The sequence below is a fragment of the Struthio camelus genome, chromosome 1 (genome assembly GCF_040807025.1).
Source record: "Struthio camelus isolate bStrCam1 chromosome 1, bStrCam1.hap1, whole genome shotgun sequence".
NCBI lineage: Eukaryota > Metazoa > Chordata > Aves > Struthioniformes > Struthionidae > Struthio > Struthio camelus.
In genome coordinates this window covers 156,766,625-156,784,588 of record NC_090942.1, presented here as the reverse complement: position 1 = coordinate 156,784,588, position 17,964 = coordinate 156,766,625, and the positions used below count along the sequence as shown (strand labels likewise).

The window sequence follows — 17,964 nt, the reverse complement described above, 5'->3', positions numbered from 1 at the left end:
ATCAACCATATCTCTGACCATAATCTCTCTGCTAGTGACAGAGACAGAAGGATTAATGCAACTTCCTCTTTCCAGCGCACCCGAGTGTGTCCTAGGTGCAGAGTATGTGAAATACTAGTAGCGAATAGCTTATTCCTCTTTTCTCGCTGTGGCTGAAAATGCAGATAGAGAAGGGTTCAGAACGCTGGGAGAAAACGTTACTGCTATGTTTCACTGCTTTTGAAATGCACTTCCCTAAAGTACCTCCCTGTGCAAGCAAAACCAGTTGCATCTGTGAGGGGAATATTTTTAAGTTGAATATCAGGAAGATGTGTGGTTATGTCTCGCAGAGATGCATGATAGCTGTTTTGAGGGAGTGGGGACTTGTATCCTGTGCTGAGTGGGGAATACACAGGGATACCCAGTTCTGTTTTAATTTGTTCTGGCTGTGGAGCTCTTCTGTATTTTGGATTTTGTGAGGAGAAAGCAGACAAGAAACCTATCATAAAAGTAATTCTGTTTGCATCATGATTTTTGTCAAATGCATACGGTATTGGGTGGCGATAGTGTGACAAGTTCTGAAGCTATACCACATTTATTCACTAAGAGGTTAATTTCTTTCAGTCTGAAACTGCGGCCACCTCTTTTTCTCTTACTACTTCTTGCAGGTCTGAGCTAAAAGACAATGCGAGTTTATTTTCGGATATCTAGTATGCAAGAGGCCTTTTAAGGGCAGATAATGAGTAGTCAGTTTCTGGGCATTGGACTTGCTGATGGTAGCTTGATACAGTGTCGTGACACAGCACATTATCAGAGGGAAGGATGGAGACTATTAGAGAGGATGCGGACTGCCTGGTGGTTTCTCTTCTGCGAGATCTGAAGATAAACATTTGAGTCAATATTATGTATGCATGGAAGGTGTTTGCAAGGAGGTAGGAGGGTGCTGTTATAGGCAGAGCAAGGGTTGCCTTGAGTTGGAGTGAATTTCTGCCTGCTAAAGATGAAACAACTTTCTGATATCCCTGTACCACCGATTGAAAGGATTTGTGGAGACTCTGATATAAGATGTCTCTGGGTGCCTGTATGGCTTCTGTATTTCAAAAGACAATTGGCAAACCTGATGAAAAGACTTCTGTTACTTTTTCTTCATCTTAGGCTTTTGAAGGTTGTTTCTTTAATATATTGGAACCCTTCTCTTTTAATTTTAATAACCCATTGGAGGAAGAATATTGTTTTGAGGTCCAGATCATTGCATGTTCTTTGCAACTGCTTCAGTGGGAAATATAAGGCAGCACATGCTCTTGGAAAGGAACAAAAGACAGGCGTAAAAATTTTGCAAAGTAAACTAAGCAAATAATTCAAAGGTGTAAAAAGGACTATTTGTCTATGTGTTTCTCTTTGCTGTTGCACAGTGAGTGTTGTTCGGCTGATTGATATGTCATGAGAACCTGAAGCGTGATGGTGCAGATAAACGTGTGGTTTAATTTGTGTTTTAATTGCGTTTCAATTTCCATACAGGTAAAGATGTGTTTGAGGCATTTTATAAGAAAGACTTGGCCAAAAGACTGCTGGTTGGGAAAAGTGCGTCGGTAGATGCTGAGAAGTCCATGTTGTCAAAGCTTAAACATGGTGGGCATCTTTAGATATGTTCAATTTTAATTACTTTTTGGCTTGTAAATTTTAATTTTTATTTTAACTAATTATTTTAATTTTTAATTTTAATTTTCTCCGGCTTTAAAAAGCGGCACACCAGATTTTCAGCAATAGCTGAGCATATCGCGGCTTTCATTGTTCTCAGTGGGAACTGCTGGCTTGGCCTTCCAGAACTGTGACTGGTTCATTTAATAGAACTGCATGGGAGGAGAAGCCTTAAAGTATGTACCTAGTTGCAGGCGCTCTAGACCCTGGCGAATCTGGCTTGGTTGTCTCGGGTTAAACTGTGACTGCTTGTTCTGCGTGTGTTTGTAATTGCGACATCTTTGCTCTCATTTGTGTGACAGAATGTGGTGCTGCTTTTACCAGCAAACTGGAGGGCATGTTCAAGGACATGGAACTGTCAAAAGATGTCATGGTTCAGTTTAAGCAGGTACGTTTAACTCAACGTGCGCTAGATTTTGAGTCGTGATGAGGAAGAAGGGACTTAATTAGTGCTACACCTTTGTATTAAGCTAAAATAAGGCAAAACAACTTTTGAGCAGGTTCTGATCAAAGTAACAGACTGTATTTATAGTTCTGTTTATAGAACAGATATTTATTGTATAACTATTCAGAGATAATCTTATTTTACGGTTTTCTTTGATTCCTTTTTAAGTAAATTAAAGTCTAAATGCTATGTAGTAATTTAGTTGTCTGAGAGACATTCCTTAAAGGCTGTTTTCTCTCTTGTCAACTATTGCTGCCGTGGTTGATTCTTTGTGAATGGTGCACACCAGAAAAACTCCCTAAAGGTTACTTAATGCTTGGAAACCGTGTATGTCTCAGGCCCCTGAACTTCCAAACTGTTGGTGACTGTGGGATTACCTGGAGAAAATATAGTACATAGGCTTGCCCTATTACATTTTATCTTGAGTGCCTGTTTTGTGGCGCTGTTGAGAATAGGATACTGAGGAAGAGGTCTGACCCAGGACAACTGTTCTCGTAACAAAATACTGTAGTCAATTTTCTGTCACAGACTGTGCAGCACATTAGCTAACGCTCTATCCAAAGCATAAGAAAATGTGTTGTCTAACAGACATATGGAAATCAATCCTAGGGCATCCTTTTGACCTCACAGCGCTTGTCCTGGCTCTAGTGAGAAGTTCTTGTTTTGCTTTATTCATATGTGATTAAAGTTCCTTTGACCTTGATACCGTCTAAAGACAGTGATCTAGTATACCTTAAGCCATCCGTGTTGTTCTGTTCTTTTTACTCCCAGCCACTTGCTGTTTTGAAATGGCACTGTGCTTGTGGCCGTTAAATAGACATGACATTCAAAATCTTGGTAGGGCAAACCAAGGATGCAGTCTGTAGAAAATTTTCATTATTCTACTATTTAAATTTCTAACTTAAAATATTTTATATTTTCTAATTTAACGTGCAAACAGAATTCTTGAATCATTTTTGTCCTTTGTATTTTAGTATATGCAGAACCAAAGTGATCCAGGAAATATAGACCTGACAGTAAATATATTAACTATGGGGTATTGGCCAACTTATACACCTATGGAAGTCCACTTAAATTCAGAGGTGAGTGTTTGAATTCTCCTACCAAATATTCTTCAGGGAGTGGAATCATAACCTCTGTCATAGGGTGAACTAGTGCGCTTTGACTAGTCTTTTTCTGATAGATATTTAAGGGTCTTACCTCATTCTAGAGAGTCCAAAATTGAAAGGGAAAAAAAAAAAAAAAAAAGAAAGAAAATGTAGCACAGATGTTGCCCTTTAAGGGGATTTCATTTCACTTAACATATTTTTTCAGCTTTGTAATAATCATAATCAAAAATTAATATTAAAATCCGTTCTATTTAACGTTGCAGTCAAACACTTAGAAGTTTAAAACTGGACAGTTCACTTAGTCAGTTTGTACCTTCATTGCTTATGTGTGTTGATTCAGCCAATAGCTATGTGACTGCAAGTTCTTCTTTGCCATAAGATCCTTCCTCTGTTTTCTTTGATGTGTAGCTCAGAAAACTAGCCGCTGCGTTTGGCTGGCACTGGCCTGAAAGACGATTGTTTTCAAATGGGACAGAATTTGCAGAGCTGATTCCAGCAGTGATTTAAGTTGAAATATGTGTTTGGAGTCCTGTTTCCTGTAATGCCCTGCTCGATCTGAAGTGCAGCGAGCACTTTAGGGACCTGAGGTGATGGCAGTGTTCCCATCCAGCTCAGGAGGCTTTTGTGCTTTTACCGCCATGACATCTTTGCCTCAGCAGCAGGTCACTTGGGAAGGATCCAACCTGAGCAACGCATTGTAAAAATGGAGGGGTGAAACACCCTTCCTTGGAAATCTTAAGTACTGGAATCAGACTGGACTCTATCTAGGACAAACTACAACAAAAACTTGGAAGCAGATGCTCATAGTCAGTATATAGGTGTGAGATGTATATTTTTTTTGTCCTATGACTTCTTTTTTCAGTTGTAAAGTCCAGGATAATAATATTACTTGTTTTCCTTTAGAAGGGTTTTATTTCACTTCTATTGGGAGAAAAAAAAAAAAAAAAAAGTGAAATTAGAAAGCTTTAAATTACATGAGACGTTCTTTTGTGTACTGTAGTACTGGTGTACTTGAGAGCAGATTTTAGCCCTTTATTTTTACTTTTGTGCACAGAAACATTTATTATGAAACACTGTTGAGAAGAACCAAAGAAATAACATGTGTAAAAGCACCCAGTATTGCTGCACTTGGAATACCACTAGTAAATTTTTGTCTCTTTGCTTTACAGATGATTAAGCTTCAAGAGGTATTTAAAATGTTTTACCTGGGAAAACACAGCGGTCGAAAGCTTCAGTGGCAGACCACTTTGGGACATGCTGTCCTAAAAGCAGACTTTAAGGAGGTAAGTTTGCTCATTTAATGCTTAAGCAGTTGGTAAAAATTTTAAGTCAATTATTTGGAATCTGGCTGTATTTTTTTGTTAAAAGCAATAACAGCTTTATGGAAGAGCAATCACAATTTTTTTTTTTTTTAATTAAACAAAAGTCCTACCTAGCTAAGTAAAAGAGCAATGTGATAGCTTCCAGTAGCATTTGTATTGGTTTGATAGGACGTGTTGCTCATTCACGTAAAGGAAGTTATAATCAAGCAGGAAATTAGTGAAAGAAAATAAATGCAGTATCTTTTTTTTTTTAATACGGAATTATTTTGATTAAGTAATATTTTTGTAGAAATACTGATGACGTTTTTAGAATGCTTCACTAATACAAAAATACACTGAAGGATGTTAGTGATGTAATGACTATGGTTAAAATTTAAACGCTTGCTGAATTATTTAAGTCTGAAGTAACCATATTATTTCTTAATGTGGGTTTTGTTTTGTCTCATCGAATATCTTGCATTGGTAATAAAGCAGCTTAATTGCACCCAAGAAAATACAAACAAAATTTAATTCTTTTAGTAACTCACTGTAAATATGAAATTTAGAAGCTGCAGCATTATGTAACAATAAGATGGATAGGTTTGTAGTTGTTGATTGACAAGCAGTATTTACTGTAGATAGTTGTTACATCTGTCTGAAGAGTTTGACTTATTTATCTCCTTTTCATCGCCTATTTGTAAAAACATTGTGCTACAGATAAACTGTCACTGCGTATCACAGTGAATCGAGGTGAACTGTAATGGTTCTTTCATGTTTGATGTTGAGATGTTATGTATTAGTTTGCTCATCGCTATTAAGTGAAGCTTGGATGAAGTATAAAGTAGAGATTTGCCATTGATGGTAGCAAAGCCAGAATTTCTTCTATTACAACTAAAAGAAGTAAATGATGTGAAGTAGATAGTGGGTCATTCAAATGACCTTTTGGTGTGTGCTGTATTGCTACTGGTAGACTGGCAAAAAAAAAAAGTTCTTAAAATATGCCACTTGATACTGCGTTCAGGCAGATTCTTCTGTGTGATGGGCATTCCAAAATGCACATTTCCTCTTCCTCTAGAAATAAAAACAAAAAAAAAAACAAAAAAAACCCAAAAAAACCCCAAAAAACCCAGCTTCTGTAACTTGACAGATTTTTTGGGATACAATAGGCAATGCTCTGGATATTGTTGGTAATTATTTGATATTTTCTCTTTTAGGGGAAGAAGGAATTTCAAGTATCGCTCTTTCAGACATTAGTGCTGCTTATGTTCAATGAAGGGGATGAATTCAGTTTTGAAGAAATTAAAATGGCCACTGGTATAGGTAGGAAAAGTACTTTGTGATTCTTAAATATTTTTGTTGAGTGATTACCAAGTGTGATTCTGCATGTACAGGCCTAATTTTAAGAGGTTCGCCATGATCATTCAGACAAGCTTTACGAGTCAGTGGTAAATACCCACCAAAAGAGATGAATGGAACACGCTGCTAGAACTTTCTGGTGTAGATAAAATAGATGCTTCATGAAATTATTAGTAAGAGAAGTATAGCGTTAACTCAAGGTAAAGACTAGTTTTCTGTACAGATTTAGTTCTATTACAGTTTCAAATGTTGTATTTCTAGAGTGATCTGTTGCAGAACAATGTCTCTTTGGAGTGATATGAGTGAGAATATTGAACTATTTTGAGAGATTGTCCACATGTTTTCCGTTACTGTTGCAGGAGTGCCCCATTTACAATAGATTTGATTTGTTAAGAAATAAGTGCCCGATAGGGAGTGTACTCTGTAGCTATCCACCTCTGCACTTTGCATCTGAAGGCAGAAAGGACAGAGAAATGAAGAAAACTGTAGTCTTTTTACCCATCTCCCCTCTGTAGTCTTATGTTCTTTGGTTTGATTTTTTTTTTCATAATTTTTGCACTTCCTTGAAGTGGTTACAACCATTAGCATCAAAAAGGAAAAACCTGTAATCTCTTTACTTCCTGGGACTTCTCCATCAACAAGCAGCTCATACCAGTTGCCCTTTCTATGCTGAATCTTAAGATCAGCCCCACAAAGCAACTGCTGAAAAAGTATATGAACGCACACAAGTACTGCATCAAGGATTTCGTTTTACAAGATATTGTAAAATCCCTATTTACAAGATACTGCAAGATATTGTAATATCCTGTGGTTCAGAATGGTGTGTTTGAGAAGGCAGTACAGTCCAGGTGCTCCAGCTTCCCATCCTCCAAGCGTCAGGTTGCTTAGTCATCCTTTCCATTACTGCTAAGGGAGTTGAAGAAAGTCCATGCCAGTGTTAATGATAAGCATCAGAATAGTCTAAATAGACTCATTAGATCAGAGTACAGTGGTTACAGAACAAACAAATTCATGCCAGCCTGATCCAGATCCTGTCGTCTTATCTTGCATTACGGTACCTCAGAGTTTGTGTTCTGGCTGCCTTACAGCAATAGACAGAATCTGCTGCATGGAAATCCATTATATTATAGCACAATAGAAAGGATTTCAATAGACTATTTTTAAGGCAGCTGGCTAGAATTGATTTTTCTAATCCATTTTATGGTTGGGAGCTACCCATGTTATGTTACTGTGTAACTTACTATGGGTAAAGAGCACATGAATGAATGCGATGAGAGTGTGTGGCCTTCAGAGTTGCCTCAGGGCCAGGATGGCTGAATTAAAATCTCTATCTTCCCATGTTCTACCTAGACAAGGCATTCAGAGCTGCTTTAGAGAAGCCCCGTTCCTGTCTAGCAGTCTCTGTACTTCTAAAATCAGAGGAAAATCTTAAGGCTGGAAATGACCTCCTAAATAGGTCCCCCATAAGCCTCCTGTTACTGGACGGTCCTTTAGCTCACTGGAATCCTGCTGAAGGCAGGTATCCCAGCTAACTGGGAAAGAACAGACATTCAGTTATGTCTGTGTATGTCTGTTCAGTTATGTATGTGTATGAATAGCTGAATTTGTGATGCAGCTGCCTGGTGAATTGACCACTGGGGCAGAGCTGATGACAGCTGAACTCTGAGAGAACGCTGTGGATGAACCAGTGATCCTGGCTCACTTGGGTACAAATAACATAGGAAGCGATAGAAATGCTGGAGGCGAAACTTAGACCTGAACAGTAGGACTGCCGTGCAAACCATTTCTAAATGTTCTGAACACCGTATGCAGGACTAGATAGACAGCTGGAGTTACAATGTGTGCTTGAGAAAATGATGTATGGAAGAGGATTTAGATTTATTAGGAAGTAGGAAAGCTTTTGGAATAGCGGGAACCTGTATAAAAAGGATGGACACTATCTAAATACAGAGGAAATGAAGCTGCTGGCATCAAGTGTTTTTAGAAGTAGTGTAAGGTTTTTTGAACTTCTCCTCCCTCCATCTGAAAAGAACGTAGTAGAACTGGGAGGTGTTCAAAGAATCGGAACGAAGATGTGGAGCAGCTTCTTTAGAAGAAATAGCTAAATATGTTAGGACTAGACTAAATGGACCAAAAGGTAGAAGGAAATCGGTGAATAAGGAATAACTTTCGTACTGGAAAAAGAGCTAGAGGGCACTAAATGAGCCGAGCAGATGGCAGGTACAAGCAAGAGTTGTTTCCTCACACAGCAGTGGTAAGCTGTGGAACTCTTGATCGCAGCATGTTATGAAAGCTAAGTTTAGAGAGGTCAAGGGGACAGGTTCGGGAAAGAACAAGGCACTGAAGGTCTCTAAATGCATAGAAACCACCTCTGGCTTAGGAGTTCCCTGAGCCTTAAGTAATGGGAGACTTGGCAGTAGGATGAGGAGAGAAGAAAGATCACAAAAGTATGGAGCGCTCCTGTATTAGCCCTGTTCTAATATACTGCCCTACGCACATCTGCATTTTGCCACTGTCAGAGAGAGGATGCTGGTTTAGATCTGACCCAGGATGTCTCCTCTTCAGCTCTAAAGACTAAGAGGGATACTAGAACTCCCAGTTCAGAAGGACTGTATCGAATCCCTTCCTTTACTTTGGTGTTTGTGTGCGCCAGCTTTTTCTGGAGGTGGTGGAAGCCTTGCACAATTTTTAAGTGATGCGTTTATTCTGAGACCCGGCAGTCTTTGTACGGTGGTGTTTACTGCAGAAGTATTTGGAGAGACACACCCATGCCATAATTTAAGGGCAAGAGACAGAATAAGGTATCTCAAGTTGAAGTATCTTTAGAACACATCAGTAAATGAGACAGTGAATTAGACCACCACCATCTGATAGTATTCATCCAGAAGCTTTACAGAAATTTTCCAATATAAATACTGCGTTAGTCTGTGCAGTTTGAGAGCCTTGGTGCAGGAAGAATGGCAAGTGACAAGGGCAATGCCAATGTTCTTTTTAAATTTCGTGGAATAATTCTGCAGATTACTGCAGGGGTAGCAGGTCTTTACTGAGAAGAATAGAATTGGTGGGCTTATGGATTAGCCTATAGTAGGGAAGAGCCAGCATGATCTTTGTGATGCATGACTCCCCTGTAAAATTGTTTGCAAGCATATTGCACAATCGTAATTATGCACTTGGATTTTTCAGAAGATCTTGATAAGAGCACATCACAGACTCTTAAATTAAGTTTTCGTGGCTTAAGAGGGAAGCCCCTCTTGTGAACGAGTAATTGGTTAAAAGGCAGAAAACAACAGATAGAAACAAATGGGCAGCTTTCACAGTGAAAAGAAGCACCTAATTGGGATCCTCATGCATTATTCAACATAGTCATTGATGACCTGAAAAAGAAGTTGAATACTGAAGTGACAGAATTTGATGCTGATGGAAAATTCCACAGGAGGATCAAATCTAAAACTTCTAGAAAAGGTGTAAAAGGATCTCACACTGTAGAACTATTAGGAGATCAAATAGAATCCGATGTTGATGAATACGAAGAAGTCCGCCTGAGGGGAAGATAACCTTAAGTGCATGTGCAGTGATTGACTTTCGGTTAGGTATTACTACTCAGGAACGAAGCTATATGATCGTTGTGTTCCCTGAAAACCTTAACTCAAAGTTCATCAGTGATCAGAAAGACAAACAGCATGCTAGAAAGTTTAAAAAAAAAAAAAAAGTTTTTGAGAACAAAGCAAAAAAGCACCGTCGTGTTTTGTTTGTGCTTGGACACTGCCATAAATTCCAGGTCAGCTCATCTCTAAAGGAGTATAGTGGAACCAGATAAGGACAAGGAAGAATGAGAAGAAATATCAAAGGTATAGAACTATTCTCATGCAGAGAATGGAGAGTTGATCTCTTAAATAAACTTGGGACATGATAATTTGGAGAGGGAAAAGGAGGACATACAATAGTCTGTGGAAGTATGAATGGTTTAGACATGAGTCATCTTTTAGCTTTTCCATCTGTGACTAGCCAAGTCAAAGAACAGGTGTTGGGTCTAATCCATGTAACAGTTCATCTATTGTTCTTGTTCTCAGCTGAAATTGAGTTAGCTGTCTGAGATTAATGGCAGTCCTTAAAGCAGTAATTCCCGAACTTTGAATCAGCTCACAACTGTCAGCCCTCAGTTTCTTGCACCTACATTATAGTGTCCTCAATTAAAAAAAAAAAAAAAATCAAAGATAATCATAAATTATTTTCTGCTTATTTAATATGTTCCTGTGGATCTCTTACTGCATAAGCCTCATGGATAATGTATTGGAACCATGGGAGTAAAGCATTTGGCATTTTCCAGTGTTACAAAAAAAAAAATACTTTGGCACCTTCAGTGTTATTCTCATGTTGAATCAGCCTTAGCAGCTGTTCTACCTGGGCTCCTCAGACACGTCAGTCACGTGTCCCCCGCTGCCGTGTGGACTGGCCCTATCTTAGACTGTAGTCAGATGAATATTTGTTTGTTTCTCTCAAAAGTCATGCTGAAAGTATTTTAAAAAAATGACAAGTCTGTATGGCAGAAACCAGTAAAACGATACAACTTAAAACTTTCAGTTGCTTAAGCAAGCACTCTAACAAAGTAAAACCTGCAAGCAACTTGTGTTCAGCACTGCGCTTTGCAGGAGAGGACAGCCAGGGCCAGAGTTCTGCTTCTTTGTTCTGTCTTTTATACCTTCATTATCTACTGTATATATTTTTAAAGAGGTGAATATGATCTATTTTATGATTCTACTCTCCTGGCACTTATGCACATTTATGCAGCTTCCGTTAAAGCCACATTGCTGTGCTTGCATTATAACTAGTTTTGCAAATGTCTTAGCAGAAACGCTGGGAATCAAGACAGTTTGGGTGACTGATCTCTACATGCATTTCAGCCTTTCAGTCTGTTGCGTCTTTATATTCCATGGCCCTATGACACAAAACGCATATTCTTTTCTGGGTCGAAAAGACGTACCTATATGAGTTTTCTTCGTGCTAGGTAAAAAGAGTTACCTCATGGATTTTTACCACTTGACTGAAAAAAAATCACGGGGACTTCTGCCCTTTTGGAACATCACTGTCTTCATCAGTATTAATTGATCATAGCTGCAACTTGTGTTCTGCAGTTACTGTCACAATAAGTTATGTGCAGTCTCTTTCACATTATGAGATTACAGCTTATGCATCACTGCAATTAGAAAATGCATAGACTGTAACTCGGAGAACGAATGGTTGCTTCTATTTGGTAACTATGCTTCTTGAAGATGTGTTGTCCAAGTAGAGCCCGTGTTTTTTCCCTGCCTTTCTCGTTATTGTGAATGCCTCAGTAAACTGTAATTTTTACTTCTAGTTCAGGGATTGATGGACCACTGCAGATTCTTTGCCATTTGGCATGCTGTAGGATGCAACTTAGCATACTGGGCAGAAACAAAGCTTCAAGGTATACTGAGTGTTTTTAACAGCATTCTTGCACAGAGGCATGGATTGTGTTCGAACGCAATTCAAAGATGTGCGTTTACTGCAGGTGAAGCACCTCAAAAACATGAAGCGTCAGAAGTGTCCGTTCAGTCACTGTGGTTTAATGTTTTTTTTTAATAATGATAAAACATCTAGAGTTTAAAAAAAGGAAAAAGTCATTTTGTGGGAATGTGAAAGTTAAGCTGTTTTAGGAATAAAATAGTATTAATCTTTTACTCGTCTGCTCTGCACACTTCAGCACTAGATTGCACAAAGTTTGCTTCAAGTCTTAGACTAGAGCTCTGTGCAGGAGATCTGAGGCATTTGGTGATGATGTTTATGTTGTGAATAAAACTATTCTAGAGAACGCAGAGGCCATTTTAATGCAGGATCTTGATACGAGACTTTGCAATATAACGATAGAATGTTTTAGACTTTATTTTATCTGTTTCTCCAAATGATTTGAGTTTTCAGTCTCACAAGACAAACTTATGCTCAAACACTTATTTCCAATGGTTTCCTGTTGCGGAGGGCTGTTCTGTCTCTAAAGGCTATCCGCTGTACCTTCTAACAAAACACTTGCCCCTCTCAACTTAGACTTCTCCCAGCTTTTTTTTTTTTCCCCCCTGGTGTCTATTGGAAATAGTGATGAAATAATAAAATGGCAGGAGTTTCTTGTCGCCAACTGATTTATCTTCTCAAATTCTGTTACTATCAAACAAAAATTAAAAAGTAAACAAGAAAACAGGTTCACAGTACTGTGAATTCTTCTCTGATAATATTTTGGGATGGAAGATTTGCTGAGATGAGCCTGGGCCTTTATTCTTGACCTGTACAATTCTGCGCACGCTCAGTATTTTTACGTAAAATACGTGAGACCACGCTTGAAGGCTGCAAGTTGTGTGACAGAGTTAGAACTTAGCTGGAAGAGAAAGTATTAACACAAAAATAGTATCTTTGGTTGTATTTTTAGATTAATTGTGTAAAACTTTTTCATGTTAACCTTTTGGTCTTTTATCTCCCATGCTTGAAACTTCTTCACAGAGGATAGTGAATTAAGAAGAACTTTGCAGTCTTTAGCCTGTGGTAAAGCACGAGTATTGATAAAAAATCCAAAGGGAAAGGATGTAGAAGATGGAGACAAATTCATGTTCAATGGCGACTTCAAGCATAAATTGTTTAGAATAAAAATCAATCAAATCCAGATGAAAGAAACAGTACGTATTTTATTTATTTATTTATTTATTTTGCATTCATTCTAGTTAAATGGATTGTTTGTCTGCATGTCCCTCCTGAAAAGAGAGAATCTCTGCGTTTCCTCCTGTAGCTTTTGTGTTTGGAGAAAGGAAAGAGATTTTTATCTTTGTCATAGTCAGAATGACCAGAACTCACAGAGGCACTAGAGATTATAAATCTTACTGAAATTGAAGCAATCTAGGTTCCTTCCTGCTCTTGTGCACCTAAAAGCCTGTATCTTAAACTGGTACAACCTTGCAGCTGTTTCAGTCCATCTTAGAAGTTTTCATGGCATGGATGAAGTGTTGGTATTGTATTAGAACTCATGAATCAAATGTTAAAAAATATTTTTTTTAAATAAATTTAGAGTGTAAGAGGGTTATTAAAGTCAGGGTTAACCCTGCTTTTGCAGTGGATGTTTTTGCTGGACTTGAATCCCAGTTCTTGACATCAGCTGACATGTTTTAGTTAATGCTGAGTTGTTTTGATTTTGTCTTGCCGTATTCAAATCCCTAAAAGTCAAACCGGAGTTAAGCAGTTTTCTGTAGAAGAGTACTGTATTTGGGCTGCCGTATGCTTATATGTTCTTGTAAAAATATTAGACGGGTTCTTAAGATTGTTCATAGCCCATTGATTTAATATAAGACAGATGTGATTTTTTTTTTTTCTTTCTGTTATCCTCAATTTTATCTTTGGCTTGCTCTAGCAGCATACTTCAGAGTCTCTTGGTTCTTGGTGTGCAGAGATGTGTACGTCTGTCTCTCTCAAAAACAGACGAGAATAAATGTGTTTCGTTTAATTGGAAAGATTAACTATAGAAATGTTATTGATTAAAAAAATTAACCTTAAAAGGTGATGCGATTGATGTGTGGTGTTGTATTGTCCTTTAGGTCGAGGAACAGGTTAGCACAACTGAAAGAGTATTTCAAGATAGACAATATCAGATTGATGCTGCTATTGTACGAATAATGAAGATGAGAAAGACTCTTGGGCATAATCTCCTTGTTTCTGAATTGTATAATCAGCTGAAATTTCCAGTAAAGGTAACTGATTTTGTTTTTTCAAACCATCCTAGAACTATCTAAAAATATGCGGTATTCTCTTCCATTTAGTTCCATGAGAGTAAGAAATGTAAAGTATAACATCTGAAACAAATGCAAAGATGCAGATATTAAAATGAGTGCATTAACAAAAATGAGCTAGAGTTGACAGTGGCTTCTTATCAGGAACTTGCAGATTTTTTTTTAATATGGTGTATTTTCTTATGTAGTTTTTACTAGTCTTTTACACAAAATATCCAAACTTATACTTGCATTTATATTGTTAATTGTTTTACTACTCTGATCTTTTATTGTAGCCTGGAGACTTGAAGAAGAGGATTGAATCTCTCATTGACAGAGACTATATGGAGAGAGACAAAGACAACCCCAATCAGTATCACTATGTTGCATAACCGAGAGGAAGTCCTTTTATTAAAACAAAACAAAACATCCACATATATCTTCAGGATGCTGAATACCTATGCTGTCCCAGACTTTACTATTAGCAGATTTCAGGTTGATATATATTATTCAACCAGCTGCATGCACTGCTATGGAAGAGAAGCAAAACGACACGTTCATTGGATCATCCTTGTCAAGACTCCACAGTAATTTTAAATGTCACATTTTTATTTCTTTTAGTTATTTCTTTTGTTCTTTGGGGTTCTTGAAAATCTGTTTCTACAGTTTTGTTTAACAATGTCATTGAAATTGAATGGAAAGGTAAAATTACCTGTGTAAGAAATACTTCTATGATAGATGCAAGTCTGGTTTATTCATGTGTGTGTTCCTGACTGTGCATCCATGGAGACCCTATAATATGCTGCATTCTTTAGCTACAGAGACAACTTGGGTAACTTTATAAAAACCCTAAATTGATGAACACTTATGTACAAGCAGTGTTGTTGAAATACACTGAAATTTTTGAAATTATGCACCATGAATACTTTTAATCTCGTATTCATTTAATTTTCTTTCAAATGATTATAAACTTCAGTCTGGTTTGGATAAATCAGATTTTGAAGTGAGATCCTTGAAGTGCCAAGAGGACAACTGTGTTGATGTGTGTAGTGAGATGTCTTATTATTTAGCCAAGATACTCATTTGTGGATTATTATTTTATTACTACTTTTGCTGGTTTGGGTGGCAATTAAGATTTGAGTCAAAGAGGCCCTACCTCATTTTAGGGCAACTGGTTTTTATCTCTGTTCATGTAATTGCCGTAAATTTAGTTTTTGCCTTTAAAGTCACATACAGGGAAACTACTGTACAGTGTGCTCCACTTAAACAGAATAAATAAAAGGAAAAAAATTAAAAAAAAAAAAAGACTTTTACAGTCTTGATGTTATGAAAGCATAGTTCTTGTCTTGAATGACTAAGGCTTTTGTGAGTACTTTGTTACATATTGTATATATGTAAGTTGATTTGAATTAAAGAATGGAAGACATTGTAGATCTGTTAGATAACTGTAATTATAAGGAAGATACTTTTGTGGTAATACTTACAAGCTGCTGCTTATTTTCAGGATTTGCATAATAGTGTGTTTCATTCTGATAAAGAGCTACCAAAGGAAGGGGTTTTGATCATGGTATAATGAGAATTTAACTGAGCAATATTTTCTTGAGAGACAACTTACTAAGTTTATGTAATATGGTTTTGTGCATCAATTAAAAGGCCACCATCTCTTCTTAAAGTAAGCATTGCTAAAAGTTGACATCTCATGAGTTTACATATTAAAGTCCTTGTTTTGTCATCTGATGTCATTAATTGTATTGCATTCTTTTGAACTATTTTTATTCCCTTTGTTTAGAAACTAAACATGTGTTTAGTTTATTGTATTTAAAACATATTTAATATTGTAATTTAATGTAGACTTATTTTAATATTTGAATCTTCAGTTAATTCAAATAAAAACTTTGATGCATATTAAACATTAATTCCTTAGCCTTTGTGAGAATGTAGCACTTAAGTGTACTTACGCAGTTTGTTGTTTAGTGTTAATTATAACACTTGCCTTGTAACTTACTTTCACTGCAGATGAAAGCTAATCAGCTCCATCTTACTAGACTTTTGAAACAAAAAGACATATATGCCTCACAGAAGTAAAATGGGCAGAGGCTTTATCCACCCAGAAAGTTGGCAGTAATGGACAACACAATTTGGTGGTATATATCAAGAAGTGAATGTGTACTCTCTTCCCTTTCTGAACCCAAACTTCCTCATTCGGGGGTTTTAAACAATTATGTTAAAAGCAGTGGTGTTATTCGGGAGATGATTTAAATGGTTCTGCCTTATGAAGCGATGTTGATTGACTAATTAAAAATGCTGAGATAGGCAATTTTTCTTAATTGCCGTAGAGTAGAACTTCTTGGCTGAATTACTCTGTCTGGTATACCAATTAAAAATAAGTTGTTACATGAGCAGTGGAAATAATTAAGCTTGCATTTGTATGATGTATATGTCTGTTGTCCTATGCTGTATTCCCCCTCTCTTGCTCCCAGCCCCCCAACCACAATAACCTCAAGAAGCACTGTTGTGTTTCTCTCATTAGTTCGGCCTCTCTGTTCTGAAATTGTTCTGACAGCGGCCTTAGAGGTTCAGGAGCCACGAGAGACTGATGGGCTGTGTCATCACGCGTGACTCTCTTTCTCAGGCCCTCATGTTTAATCTGGTTTTCTCATATTCCTCCTCCTAGGATGTTGCATGTGCTAAACAAATAGGTAAGCAGTTTAGAAGTAAAAGATCACTATTTAGTTTATCAGTCAGCCCGGTAATCGCTATTTCATAGTAAAATAGCTGCATTTGATTGCTTTTTTTAAAGCTAGTGATAGAATCCGGCTGAGCATCCTGTCCCAGCCAGTTGTTAGTCTGATGCTGGCTATTTGGTGGTTCACCACATCCTTGGGTGTATTGTGCCCACAGGGCAGAGGTGTCTCAAATTTTCTTGCTGGAAGATCACCTAATGTTGAAGATATCAGGGTGTGGCAAAGGAACAGATTTCCTCTGCAGCGCATCCATGTTCAGTAGAAAGAGAAGTCTTGAGAAGTCCCTGGCAACACAACACCTTTGGAACAGACTGTGTAGCAACTTGTATGGAAGGACAAAAAGAACCAACCACAAAAAGCCTCCTTCCTGCCCACTGCTTGTGTCTTGCTTTTCCTAGTTTTGTATTTTAGCTCCCACTGCAAGTCCTTTATTTGGACCTGGCTTTATGATCTAACTCATTTGCCCTGCTTCAAACTCTTTGTGTATTCTTCAGAGTCTTTCTTTTTTTGTGCTACACATTTGAAAAAAAAATTACATACCATTCAGGCAATTTTTTTAGTGCGTCAATTGTTGTGCATTTAGACTTATCTGTACGTTTATGAGCTTTGACAGTTGTGTTGGGGGAGTGGACTCTACTATAATGTTGGTTATCTGTTCCTCGCAAGTCTCTAGACAGAAAATAACCCTGTGAAGTCAGGTAACAGGCAGCAAAAGGCTAAAGAAAAAATGGAGTCATGTTTCAGTGAAATTTTTCCCTGGTAAAAATTCTCAACCTCGATGCTGTCTTACGTAGTGGTATTCTGCCTTAAGAGTGTGTGCTGTGTAACTGGTCTCCTATATCTCACAGGTATTTCCCATGCTCTTCCCCATATGCAGCCATTATGCATCCATGGCTCTTCAGTGTCAGAGATGTACCAGAGTTAATCTGGAACTCTGTCAGTGTTGATTAGCCAGCAACTCTGTAAAAGAAAACATGCAAGGGCTAGGTACAGACTACCTTTTGCTTCATGGCAGCACTAACTTGGATCTTTGTGCTCTGTCTTTATACCAGTTTTTATGGTAGTAATTTTTAAATTTTTTGCTATCAAGTTTGATTGATTTTAGCCAAGTTATTGAGCAGTGAGGCTAATGGCCAAACTGGTTGCACAAGACTCGGTTCATTAGGAAAACAGGCTAACAATCACTACATTGATGCTTTTACTGACAGTGACATAGAGATTGATTACTGTGGAGTCTCTACACTGCTATAAAAGGCTTAGTAAGCTAATTATTCACAGCATATAAGATCAGCATCATTCTCTGCTCATGACCAAATGTTCTTTACTTACCAATTTCATGCTACAGTGCTGTTGCTTTATGCAACTTACAGATTGATTTTTAACTGGTCCTAATCCAAAAATCAACGTTTTCCAAATTACAGACTCCTACCAGTTTTTTAGTAGAGGTGCAGACCACCGCATAGCAAGTTCAAACCTGACAGGGGAGCTCCCTCTCTGTTTCGCTTTTTTTGCAGACTTCAAGTAGCCCACAGACCTCCCCCTGCTCCCGGTGCAGGCCTCAAAAACAGTGAT

At 37.7% G+C, this 17,964-nt stretch overlaps 1 protein-coding gene across 4 annotated transcripts in view; it reads left to right on the top strand.

The window, feature by feature from the left end:
- Positions 1-15,558, top strand: part of CUL4A (cullin 4A) — a 41,747-nt gene extending 26,189 nt beyond the window's left edge. For all 4 annotated transcript variants that reach the window (XM_068926563.1, XM_068926557.1, XM_068926573.1 and 1 more), the window contains 8 exons: positions 1,498-1,608; positions 1,980-2,065; positions 3,097-3,204; positions 4,401-4,514; positions 5,747-5,852; positions 12,396-12,568; positions 13,478-13,630; positions 13,945-15,558. In XM_068926563.1, coding sequence (XP_068782664.1) covers positions 1,498-1,608; positions 1,980-2,065; positions 3,097-3,204; positions 4,401-4,514; positions 5,747-5,852; positions 12,396-12,568; positions 13,478-13,630; positions 13,945-14,040 — 947 coding nt within the window. In that variant the 3' untranslated portion in view covers positions 14,041-15,558. The remainder of the gene's footprint in view (positions 1-1,497; positions 1,609-1,979; positions 2,066-3,096; positions 3,205-4,400; positions 4,515-5,746; positions 5,853-12,395; positions 12,569-13,477; positions 13,631-13,944) is intronic.
- The last annotated feature ends 2,406 nt before the right edge of the window (positions 15,559-17,964 follow it).